This window comes from Dermacentor albipictus, chromosome 10 (assembly GCF_038994185.2).
Source record: "Dermacentor albipictus isolate Rhodes 1998 colony chromosome 10, USDA_Dalb.pri_finalv2, whole genome shotgun sequence".
Taxonomy (NCBI): Eukaryota; Metazoa; Arthropoda; class Arachnida; order Ixodida; family Ixodidae; genus Dermacentor; species Dermacentor albipictus.
In genome coordinates this window covers 25,360,422-25,372,921 of record NC_091830.1, presented here as the reverse complement: position 1 = coordinate 25,372,921, position 12,500 = coordinate 25,360,422, and the positions used below count along the sequence as shown (strand labels likewise).

At 45.2% G+C, this 12,500-nt stretch overlaps 1 protein-coding gene across 1 annotated transcript in view; it reads right to left on the bottom strand.

The window, feature by feature from the left end:
- Nucleotides 1-12,500, bottom strand: part of LOC139050927 (multidrug resistance-associated protein 1-like) — an 81,040-nt gene that overhangs the window by 34,389 nt on the left and 34,151 nt on the right. The window contains exons 10-15 of the mRNA XM_070527791.1: nucleotides 11,512-11,715; nucleotides 9,475-9,621; nucleotides 7,882-7,963; nucleotides 6,405-6,601; nucleotides 4,963-5,139; nucleotides 1,722-1,889 (exon numbers count right to left, since the gene is read on the bottom strand). Of these exons, the coding sequence (XP_070383892.1) occupies nucleotides 1,722-1,889; nucleotides 4,963-5,139; nucleotides 6,405-6,601; nucleotides 7,882-7,963; nucleotides 9,475-9,621; nucleotides 11,512-11,715 (975 nt within the window). The remainder of the gene's footprint in view (nucleotides 1-1,721; nucleotides 1,890-4,962; nucleotides 5,140-6,404; nucleotides 6,602-7,881; nucleotides 7,964-9,474; nucleotides 9,622-11,511; nucleotides 11,716-12,500) is intronic.

Here is a 12,500-nt window from a genome sequence, read left to right as displayed (position 1 = left end):
AAATCAGTACTTCAGAAGTATGCGAGCAGCAAGAGACCCACATTGTGGCAGCTCACAAGACTTATCATTGTGCAATTTGTGGGCCCATGGTGACCACGCTGAGTGGTTTGATTTCGTTATCAGCACAGTTTGCAACACTGAGCAGGAATCGACTTGAAAATTGTGCAAGCTGAGAGCCACTTCAAAATTTATTGGCACCTGCCTGGTCAACTTTTTTTTTACTGAAGGATTGCAACATAATTCGACCCTCTTGAATTCAGAAATTCAGACTTGTCCTTTGGTCCCGGCAAGCGCATGCATTATTTATTAGCACCAAACTCTTGTTAATTCAGACACATCTGGCCACACACCTGTCAATTTGGACAACCCTCGGTGCGCAACAACCGCCGTAAATGCACGACACAAAAGAGCAAAAACGGCGCTTGCGACCAATTGAAACAAGGTAACAGGACCTCCATCACCATAGTCGCCAGCAGAAACCATACGGGAAAGAAAAACGCCAATCTCTTCATGTCTATTTGCGCGTTTGTGCATTTACCGCCACACGTTAACACCGCTTCGGCCATACGTGCCGTCAGAACTGTGTAGTTGCCATCCCTTGGTCACATTGACGACTGCGCTTTCGTGTGCAGCGATTGTCGAGAGAAATAGTTTCAGTCGGCTCAGTGGACGAAATGTGCCACGAAATATCAGAAACAGCACAGAAACTGTCAAGAACAAAGACCAATTCTGCTGAGACCTGCACAATGGCTTCAAACCACTGGCTACATCGCGACGGATGGTGGTGAAAAAACAAACAGGATGCATGCACGTTAGTAAAAAGCGTGTTTACTCAAATGAAGACTGTGGGTGTTCCAGCATGGCCAAGCAGGCCGCACTGCGAATTAAGTCGCGACGTTTTCGTCACTATGATTGCTGATCAGTCACGAGATGACGAATTACTATTTCTGCATTGATTTCGTGCGAAACAGAAGCAAGAGTTGCAAATTTATTGAGTAAAGGGGGATTGGCAGAACAAGCATTTATTTATTGTTTTTATGATACCCTGGATAATTCGATATTCAGTTAATTCAGCTGGTTTTTTTTTCCAGTCCCGCGAAACTCGAATGAATTTCGCGGGACTGGCAACTGGACCGGGACCGGAATGAATTTCGCGGGACCGGAATTTACTGTACTGGCCGATGAAACGGCATATTGTAACAAATGCACATTAATGTGTTATTCATGGCTCAGGTGCTAAATGCACCTGGTTGCTAAAATGCATGGTTTCCTAAATGCACTGCATCGGTTCCGAAACAATGCATGACAAGCATTTCAATTCGCTAAGGGGCACTGCTGCATGCTGGGTAATGCAGGAAAAAAAGAAAGATTTCCTTGTCCATGTGTTATAGTGCGTTCCTTCCTTAAGAGAGCAATGGCCTTCGAGATTAACCATAACAGGCCAAAAACGGAGGCTACATGTAGACATGGTAGCAGTGCTACTTTGGCTAGGCAGATCCAGAGGCGATGAAGGCCCTTACAACGTCGATCTAATAAGAATGTCATCTGCTAGCGGGCCTAGGTCTCCATACGAGTACACGCTGGAATCAAGTAAATACAGTATTGAGGCACAACTCATGCACAGCTGCTTGGATGTGTCAAGCGCTGAAACGTTCCACGACGACTGTCGGTGTGGAAAAAAAGACACAACGGCAGAGGCTATGGTAGCTCCTCTCACTTGCCTTGTCCTTGAGTACACCCTTGGGGCCGATGACATTGTCGAAGATGTGCTTGCCCACGTGCGAGTCGACGGCGCTCAGCGGGTCGTCCAGCAGGTAGATGTCGGCATCACTGTACACCGCACGAGCCAGGCTGACACGTTGCTTCTGGCCGCCGCTAAGGTTGATGCCCTGCAGAGAGCGTCATTACTGAGAATGCATACTAAAGTATCTGCTGTTAGAGGCAGTGCTAACCCTTGTTGGTCCAATGATTGCTATAGGAACCGATGTTTTGCAGGAAATATCCAACACAGAGGAAAACAAACAAAGCCATTGTAAGGAATGCGAGTGTCAGCAACGCTAATTACAGTGGAATCTTGTTGATACTATCTTCACGGGAACCGGAAAATGAAGTGTATTGTCCGGGAAACGAAGTGTATCAACCGAAAATTTCATTATCCAATGCAAGCTCCAAAACGTATGAAAACAGGTGTACTCTGTCACAAACCCAATAGCGTGGCTTCGAGTGATACTACTCCACATAAGACGTTACGCAAAGCAGCATTGGGGTCATATTCTGAAACAATCACTTTTCGGTGATACTATTAAAAGCCTTGGCCACACCTTCACCGTAGGCGCACGTCGACTGGCTGTTTCAGCAAAATCGGATGAGCCGACTGACTGGTTGAGCCCTACGTCACCCAATTTTGCACAATCCAGCCAATTGGTGCATGTGCCTGACAGCAATACTATCACCTCGGCGATAGTATTACCGATTTCAATCGTTTCAGAACACAGCCCTTAAGCTTGACGCCACGTGAGCCACAGCTAAAGCACTTCTATTCAGCAACGTTAAAATAGCTTGTCAGTTTGCGCTGAACTTTCTTCTTTTCAATGCACATGAAAAGTTATTGTGAAACTAAAAAAAATAAATGAAGCTGCTGTTTTCTCACTCAACTGATGAGCAGTGGCGCACTGCGTCTGTTTTTTCTCCAGTATGCGTAAGGCTTAACATGCTGTTCATGAGCCTTTGGAATGTTATTTAAGCTAGTGCACTGGAATATGAAGCTACGAGTTCTATAAATACCAATAAAAGCCCACATCTGCAGTCCATTATTCAAATTCATGTGAAGACACGATCGCGACAACCCTATGAAAATACATTGCTTCTATGGGACGCTAGCTGGGAAAAGAAAAGAAAAAATGGCTGTGGATTAGCTAAGGTTAAGCCCAGGATGCGAAGCATACTAGCCTTTATTTCAGTTGTTGAACCACTGTTTAGCCTGGTGAACTGCTGTTGCTTGGCTATATTTGGTTCGGCTAGACGAAGAAACAACTCATGCGTTACTCTGCTTATTCCTTTATTTTCAAACCAATAAATATGCTGTGGTGATCAGTAAAGTAGTGGCTCTTTGTTTGAACATCGCTTATCTCGCTGTCGTTGATCAATTTCCTTTCCCGCCCTCGCGCTATACAACTGGCCTCGACGAGAGCGCACCGCTCTTTTATACAGCTGTTATGACGCCAGTGCCCTAGCGGGAGGAACGGGAGTTAGGCCGCAGCACCGGCTGTGCGACCGCAGGCGAGCGCAAGAGTTGAGCCCGGCTTGCAGCTGTTGTGACGTCAGTGCCCTAGCGGGAGGAGCGGGAGTTAGGCCGCAGTACCATCTGTGCAACCGCAGGCGAGCGCACGAGCTGAGACCCGGCTATGTAGCTACGCGGCCGCAAGCGAGCGCACAAGTTGAGCCTCCGTCTTTGCAGCTGTTATGCCGTCATATGGTAGCTACGCGGCCGCGCACGGCGCAGCAAGGAAGAACGTGGTTGTGCGGCTAGTATGCTTCGCATAAAAGACGTCATCCTGAAAAATGCATTGTGCAAAACTGTATCAACAAGGTTCCACTGTCCATATTATTCACTGTCAACTTTCCGCCGCAGATAAATATGGCTGTCCCCAATATAACAAAAGTGTCTATAGGATGCCTCATGCTGTGGTTAGGCCTCTATGGTCTAGCTTTCGAGCCTGTCGCCTACAACCTGCCTTGAGGGGCACAAAAATAATATTTGGAATAATCTGTTTTTGCACCACTATGAAGAACCACATGCTGTTTACGCAACTCATTCAGTTGTTGGCAAATCACTGGAAAGACCTTCCGATTCACTGCCGAAAAATTCCAGTGGGATTCATTTTTTTTCTTCGTCTTGTCTTTCAGGTTCACGTAACACAAAATTTTCACTTCAATTCAAAAAATTTAGACCGGGGAGGATTAAACATATGGTCAATCCAGGACATACGCTGACATATTCTGGATATTTCCCAGCACTTGCCACAAGTGGACATCTTTGTAATGCATGGAATGCAGCATTGCTACTGGGTGCAGGACATCTGCCAGCACAATGCTCCATGAAGATACCTCTGTCGTGCATTACATTCAACCGTGTTACAGGATTTGTTTGGCTACTAAGACAAATCATCAATATATCATGAGTGTAGACAGATTACCAAATCACCTAAAACTGCTACATCCGCCTCCTGGGTCCTGAAACAGTTTCATATGAACAAGTATTACACTAAACTATTCAGATTGTTCTGATGCCTGCCAGATACATTTTTTTGCTTGTTTTCTTTCTTTTTTTTAAGGATTTAGAGGACTTGGACCTTCACGTAGTAGAAAAAAAGTTTGGCAATTTTGCACAAAGGCGTAGCATTTAAAGCGTTGCACGGAAGGCGTCTAGCACGCTGGCATGATGCGCAGTGGTGTCGCACTTCGGTGGTGCACGAGACGGGATCATAAGAAAATCGGTTGCGTTTGTCAGTGTCAACAGATCAGATTAGGTTGATTGAGCTTGACGTTTATTGTCCATCGTGCTCGTACCATTGTGTGCTTAACGGTGCAGTATGCACACGAGACGCTCGACAGAGACACAAACTTGTGTGTGCACAACACACATGACAGCAGTGGTAGCCACAACGGTGCCCTGGCTCCGGTGGAGCCCATCGAGCAAAACGTGAAAGTGGGTCCACTTGGCTTTATCAATTTACCGCCAAACAAGCTATGCATCTCTGGAGACCTAAAAAACAGCTTGCGTGCAGGCCATGCATGCATGTCGATACTGTGACAGCATGACAGTGGCACCAACTGCGCAAACGCACCTCGAGCATGCGTATAATTGCAATCGCAATAAAGATATGCTGAAAATGCCACATCAGTACACCTCTAATATAACAGCTTGAAGTGCAGTTAGTACAGTTTGGCAGGTGAGCGTACCTTCTCGCCAATCTCGGTGAGGTCTCCGCCGGGCAGGATGTTGAGGTCCGACTGCAAGGCGCACTGGTCGAGGGTGCGTTTGTAACGGTCGCGCTCCATCGTCTTCTGGAAGAGAATGTTGTCGCGCACCGTGGCATTCTGGATCCACGCCTGCTGCGCCACGTACGCCACCGAGCCCTGGATAAAAGCGGAGGGTGAAAAACTGCAATCCAAATGCCCAAGTCGCCACCATACCGTTTGTGTAGCTACAGCGAGGCGTAAAAAAAGAACCGTCAAAAACATCAGTTATGGATCAAACTTGTCCCCAGAAAGACAGGCAGCACATGAGACACGATAGTAGTGAGCATAGTCGTGGGTCGTTGAAGTCGAATTTGCAGGGCACGTCCGTTGGCTTTTTAAACATTTATTACCTTACATTCTCAACTAACCGCTAGTGCTCGCGTACATTTGAGAACGTGCAACGCTAGTTGTACTGCGTGTGCAATTTGTTTAGACAAGGCTCTTCCGCTATAGAACATTAAAGAATCTCGCACAACATTCAAGAAATTGTAGATACAGCAGCTGCGTCTTGCACTGAGTGACAACATGGTACCAGTGATGATCAGGCTAAGAATGGCCACGAGCAAAAAAAGCAAAACAATGCACCCGTTTCAGTACGGATGTGTTAACAAAATAAAGCAAATAAAGCTCTGTTGTTCTGAACTTCTGGATAGCTTGAAAAGCAGCTGAACACGTTTTTAGTACTTGTATGTCATGTGGTACAGTTACAAATAAATACAGATACAGCCACCTTCACATTCAGTTGGCTGTTGTCGATTTCGCAAAAAATGTTATCGCAGGCACCAGAGCGCAGCTGTAGGATTGCCACTTCAAACTGACACAGCTGGCAAATAGTAGGTGGGCAAATAGCAGGTAGGCAAATAGTAGGTGCTGTGAGGCAAAAATAATGAATAAGGGATTGCGCGTACTGGTTCTCTTAATTTACAGCATTTACTCGTGTAAGACCTACACTTAGTTTTCGGTATCTTGGCAGGGGGTAGCTGTTACACAATTCAAGCGTCTGACAACTCACTAAAACTGCAGACAACAACACCATTGATGTAAAGAATAACGCCTACCACTGGCTACACGCCACGCACAAGTTTATCCAAGATTCAGCGTGACTGATCAAGTTCCACTTTATTTTCAATCAGTCTTCCATCACGACCAGAGCTTTCCACCTAATCAGCACACACTCAAAGATAATTGTACTGTGAATGCGTGTATCACGGCAGATAACTTCAACAAAAAAATTTTTTTTCATTCTTTTTCAATATTTCTGACTTTGAATGTAAGGGGCCTAGGTAAGTCACTGACTGGTGACTGGCAAGCTTCCTGACCAAGCTAAATGAAGCTTGGGCTTGCAGCAGACAGAAAGTTGGGAGATGGCAGAAGAGACACACCTGGATGTTTACAGTGCCGTCGAGGCGCTCCATGTCACCAAGCAGCGCAGAGAGGAGCGATGACTTGCCCGACCCCACCTGCCCCACGATAGCTACCAGTGCACCTTTGGGCACCTGGACGTCCACTTCCCGCAGCACGGCCTCCTCGTCCTTGATCCAGGAAAATGAGCCGTTGCGAATCCAAATTGGAGTGGACACTGAAAAGAAAGGACCAACAATGAATGAGCGTTTTCCCGCACAAGGATGCAAAAGAAATAGAAAAAATGCGGAATGGTAGTGTGCCATCGGTGGTGCATGAGACGAGTTCAAAGGAAATCCATCTGCATTTGTAAGTGTGAACAGATAGGATTACATGGATTCAGCTTGGCGTTTACTGTCCGTCCTTCTCGCGCCAGTACATGTCCTACGGTGTGGTATGCACACAGACGCTCAATGGAAATGCCAATGTGTGTGCGCACGACTACGCGCTTTGGACTGATCAGGCCCCATCAGCCCAGCAAGCATCGGTGCCCCCTCATGCTGCAACAACGCGAACAAAACTTCACACTACGTAGATGTCAACTACGCTTGAGTCTGTCAAATTGTTTTGCAACTTCGAATGGTACATTTTCCCAGTTAGCATATGTCCCAGGTTTCTCCAAAACATATAAACAAGAAAGTACCACACGGGTTGCCTTTTATTGCAGTCAAAGACTGGTTTTTCGAATCTGCGATAGTTTGGACGCCTTCGTGGCCCTGACATGTACACATAGAGTCAGCATAGAAAAACGGTGGAAATTTTGGATGCAAACACCCTCTGCGCTCCGATTTTCTGGACTTTTTGCTGAAGCCACAGGTTCAAAATGACATTAATCGAATCCACCACCGCCACTATTTTGACTATCTCACAGTCTCGAAACGGCATTCTCAAAAGGCATCCACTGTCAGCCATGGCCGCCACCACGGAAATGCTAGGCCTAGCTGCTTCAACGTTTGCTGCCAAGTTTTGTGCTGTTTGGTGTCGCATTTTTCATTGAGACAATTTACCACTGTCGGCAATGGCATCGATTCCACCTTTGCAATCCTCACCAATGGCTTTGAAGCGTGGAAAGCACGTGTTGCATAATGCCAATTCCCCAGTCAGATTCACCGCAATACAGCGGTGTTACGTGGTGAAACATACGCAATGTACTGTGGTGAAGCATATCAGGAGTGGAAAGGGGTAACTGTCAAGGTACAGAATATCTGGGATGAGAGGAGAGTTTTGCTTTTGCTTGGCACATGGTACGCTACAGTAATACATGGCATGTCAGCACCACTGCGCATGCATGCTGTGTACAGTGAATTCACCAGAGCAGACGACGCAATGCAGATGAACACATCTCAAGGGGCTTTCGGCCTTCCCATTTGCTAAAGAGTCTTGCAGCTTCTACAGTGCTGCAAACGACTTAGGAGACGGAGTACACAAAGTAAATGAGAGGCTGTTGATCCAGCTTACCGTCATCCTTCTCATGAGAGACGTACTCTTCGAGCTCTTCATGGCCTAGGTACTTGTTCATCCGCTTCACTGACACGCTTGCCTGCAGGTCAAATCAACAAGGCTTCACATCTGCAGAAGGGTAGTGTTTCTAGCCTGCTAAGTGACAAACTGTGAGAATGCACTTTATCTGTGCTGGCAAAACAGATGAAGAGATTATGGAATAAACCTATCTTTATCAGAGCATAGTTTGAAAGAGGTCAGTAAGGAGTGCTAATACCTCTCACAGACATCACTTAATTTGAACATAGAGTAATTTGACTGTTTCTACATTCAACCAGCATCAAATTCAAGTTGTCTGTTAACATGTTGTCTATAGTTAAATAGGAAAGCATAAGCAATGTTTTTTTTTAGTTTCCAGCGTACAGGAAGATTTAAGCACAACGAAAGTACTGAAAATTCAATAATTCGATAAGTGCAGATAGCAGCACAATGCATTTTTTACAGAAATGGTCAGAAAAGTATAATATTTTCTTTTAATAATGAAATATTGTACCGTTTGAATAACTAAATTTGTCACCAACAGATAGCACTATATCACTGTGTGCCACTCAAGTGAGGCACCACATGTTGGAGGCAAATGTTAAATTCTTTACAAGCACAGTCACAAGATAAAAATAAATCAAAAAAATATTTCCACAACAACCACATTTGTCATGGACAAGTAGCACTGCAGCACTATGATAATGATGGTTTCTATCAGCATCTGCCTTGAAATGGGGTGGCAACAAGTAGTTGCCTGGCTCGTTTGAGCTAGTGGGGTTTTACGTCATCTATTGCAGTCCAGCATGGTGTCAACACATTTGACAACTGAAGCACCACCTGTCGGTGGCACACGCAACTATCCTTGCAATTTTTTTTTCTCTAATTCTTTGTCTTTCTGCACATTTCTGTAAAAACTGCACCATGCTATTGTCTACAGGGTGTCCTAGCTAACTTTAGCCAGAGTTTAAAAGATATGCAAATGCCACATAGTTGGACAGAACAAAGGTAATGTTGTTTGCCATTTCTTGGAGATACTTGAATTACTTTTTTCCCCCTGTATACTTTTCGAATGCTTGAATTTTTGTTTTCTCTTACTTCTGGATCACCTGTGCATTGATATTTCTGCATGTAAATTAAACATAACTAAGCTTAGAATGGCAAGAAATTGAGCTAGTTCATAGTGATTCATGTTAGCAAAAGAAGTTGGGCATACAGACACAGACACAAAAAGAAACAGGCGACACTAACGCCATCTGTGTTTGCCATTTCTCCTGTAAGTCTATGCCTAACATGTTCCACGTATGTCCATGTCTAACATGTTTTTATGTTTCATGTGTTCTAACATGAAAAATAATTAAGTTGTCCTATAATTTGTATGGCATCATTGTCTCTTTTCTTCATCTGGCTGTAATTAACAAAACGATCTGGCCTCCCTGGATGAGTTTAATCTCTTCCACACCAAAGATGAAACACCAAAAATATGGCTGCAATGCAATAACAAATTTCAAGTACAAAAATTGTGCAGAGAAGCCAACCACATTTTGTTTGTTTGTTTGTTTTTGTGCTCACCTGCACGAGCATGGAGATTAACATGGGCAGCATGGACAGCGGGAAGCGAAGGATGTGGAACAGCGTGAGCGATACAAATGCCCGCTGAGGATCTAGCACATTCTTTTCGTCCATGAGCACGTACGTCATGAATGACATCAGCGACACCTGGGTGCGAACACAACACAAAGAAAAATATTTTTCAACTCAAATACGAGTCATGGTATCGTAAAAGGAAAAGCACGTTCCCCATAATGATGATCACAGGTAAAGGGCGTCATAGAAACTTAAGTAAAATATGGACAACTTGAAATATATAGTTTAGTAGAACTTGTTGTTGGGCGAGTTGGTAGATATTAGCGAACATTGTTTAACTGCGCGAGCAAACGAACCACAAAGACAGCGACAGTCCTTGTTCCTCGCTGTCTTTGTGGTTCGTTTGCTCGCGCAGTTAAACAATGTTTGCTTGAAATATACAACAGGCAATACCTAGATGTGACCTCAGAGTGGAGTTTTCCCGTTGTAACCAATGTGGCAGGAATTCCTGTGCGTATTTACACTTATGTAGTGCTTCTAAGCCAAATGTGAAGAAACAAATAAGGAGAAAACGCCATCAAATTTTATTTCAATTACCATATTTACTTGAAAAGAGGTTGAGCATGAATATAGGTCGACCCCTATATATATAGTGCTCTCCGAGAAATAAAAAATATATTTGAATATAGGTTCACCCATTAGAACTGGCACATTAGAATGGAGTACCACGGTGTGTGTTACCGCATCATCATTGGCATTTCCATGCGGCCGCCTCACACGCACTTCGAGTCTAGCTGCCATAGCTTCCTCCACATGCTGCAGTACGTGTGGTTAGGCATTAGCCTGCCGTCTGTCTTCCCGTTTTCTGCATTTGCTCTATCAGCACGAAGTGCTGAGTGCATCATGATGCTACATTTAAAGGTGATCATGTGTGTGGAGGCGGTTGGAAAGTGAGCCGCATCATGGACGTTCGAAGCATCCGAAACTTGCGTGCGGGACTGGTGCAAGCAGGAGAGGGTTTTCATCAGCAAAGGAACACGGTGGGCCGAAGCAGAGCGAATTTGCGACCATACACTTCGACGAACGATCGCCTCGGCCCCTTTCTTGAAAGCGATCTGCGGCGGGGACACAGTCCGCCGCACGCTGCGTTTTTGCCACTCATAGTTTGCGTGAAAGTGAGAGGCAGCTGATGCCGTGCTTTCTCACTTCAGCGTTCTGACAGCGAGTTTCCACGGTCATTGAGCGAGATGGGTTCACATTTGCTTGTGCGCGTTAATTTAGTTAGCAAGCAAATGTTTACTACAAGTTTATACGGCTGATAAAACTACTATCCTTACTTTGCATAGCTGCCTACTAATTCGCAATCGATGTTTCACCTGTCGGGCAAAACTGACATTTTTCTTTATTCACCGCAACTTTAGTGCATTGGGAGTAAATCTTGGTTTTTCCCCATGAGACAAAGTTATATTTCTGTATGAAAGAATGAGGTGCGCGGTACTGCACGGTACTGCGCGGGTGCGCATTACAATCGTAGGGTGCATTCAAATTGAGTAAATACGGTATTTGTGTTTTGCATGACTGCAGCTTTGACGTATGGTATCGACATGCATGCCAGGGTTTTTCGTTTGGATCCGTAGCCCTTGCAACTCTGTTCCCCACACTGAACTCCATTAGCTCGGTACTTTTGCTAGCTTTGGTCACGAATATAGGTGGTCGATAGCTAATTATGGGTAAGACTCCTAGAAAAAAAAAAGGTCGACCTATTTCGAATAAATACAGTAGGACATATGATCAAGCGAGGAAAAAGAAGCAAAAAAGAAACAGACGCGCGGAAACAGACGCATGAGAAGCAGTTGTAGGGCTTCTGGCAGCTTGTATAAGCCAACTTAACACTTAAGTGCTAATCAACATAAGTGCTTCGGCTGTGCCCACTTTTAGTCTTTGTAATCCTCAAGTTACAGCACCATAAAAATTCTTGGCGGACAACTGCCGCTTTTGGAAGGGGAGCCGAGAATGACTCACCAGGAAAGGGGCACAGGTCCACAGGAAGGACATGATGCCCTGCACGTAGGCCAAGCGCCGCAGGTTGCGCACCTCGCGCTCGCGGATGCTCTGCACGTGGTCCTGGAACGAGGGCTCCCAGGCGTACAGCTTCAGCACTTTCATGCCGCCCAGGATCTCGTTCATCAACTTGATGCGCTCGTCCTTGTGCTTCATCTGGCGCGTCTGCAAACGCAGGAACCAGAAATTTTCGGCAAGAGAACGTCACAGGTCACGTCCATCTGCAACAACTAATGGCCTGACCAATTCGTGCGGCCTAACACCCAAAAGCAACACTGAGGTGACAAGAAACGCCGCAGTCAGGAACTCCAAACCTATTCCAACCACCTAGGTTTCTTAAATGTGCACCTAACTACAAGTGTGCGGGCGTTTTTGCATTCTACCCCCGTTTGGAATGTGGCTGCCACGTCCCAGAATTGAACACAGGACCTTGTGCTTAGCAGCGCAATGCTCTTTGGTGTGCATGGTGATTCGCACAGTCAGTCATGCTAACAACTACTTTCACTGTGCTTCAGGCAGGTTGGACAAGAGGCTTCAAGAAGGGTTTGAACCTCTGTCAAAAAGTCCAAGCAAAACCTGGAGCTTCCAGAAGTAGCCAACTGCCTAGTGCTTAGGAAGCCAGACCTAGCAAGACCTAGGAAGCCACTGACGGGCAGAAATAAATGACCAAGAATGAAAGGAAGAAAAAAAAACATAATTAAGAGATTGTTGCAAGGTATCTATTTCTGCAGCATGGCCTTGGGTGGGTGCGCAGAATACAGATGGTGACAACCTAAGGACCAAGTGGCAATACACCATTAACTAAAAAAGAATTTGCATAGATACGCGAGCCGATTCCGTTAAAACTATATTCACTTATTCTAGGCTTGGGTGAATGTTCAATGTTTTCGAATATTGTAACAAAGGTTGAAGACAGAAGCTGGCAAAGTAGACGCTGTCTCTTTAATGAC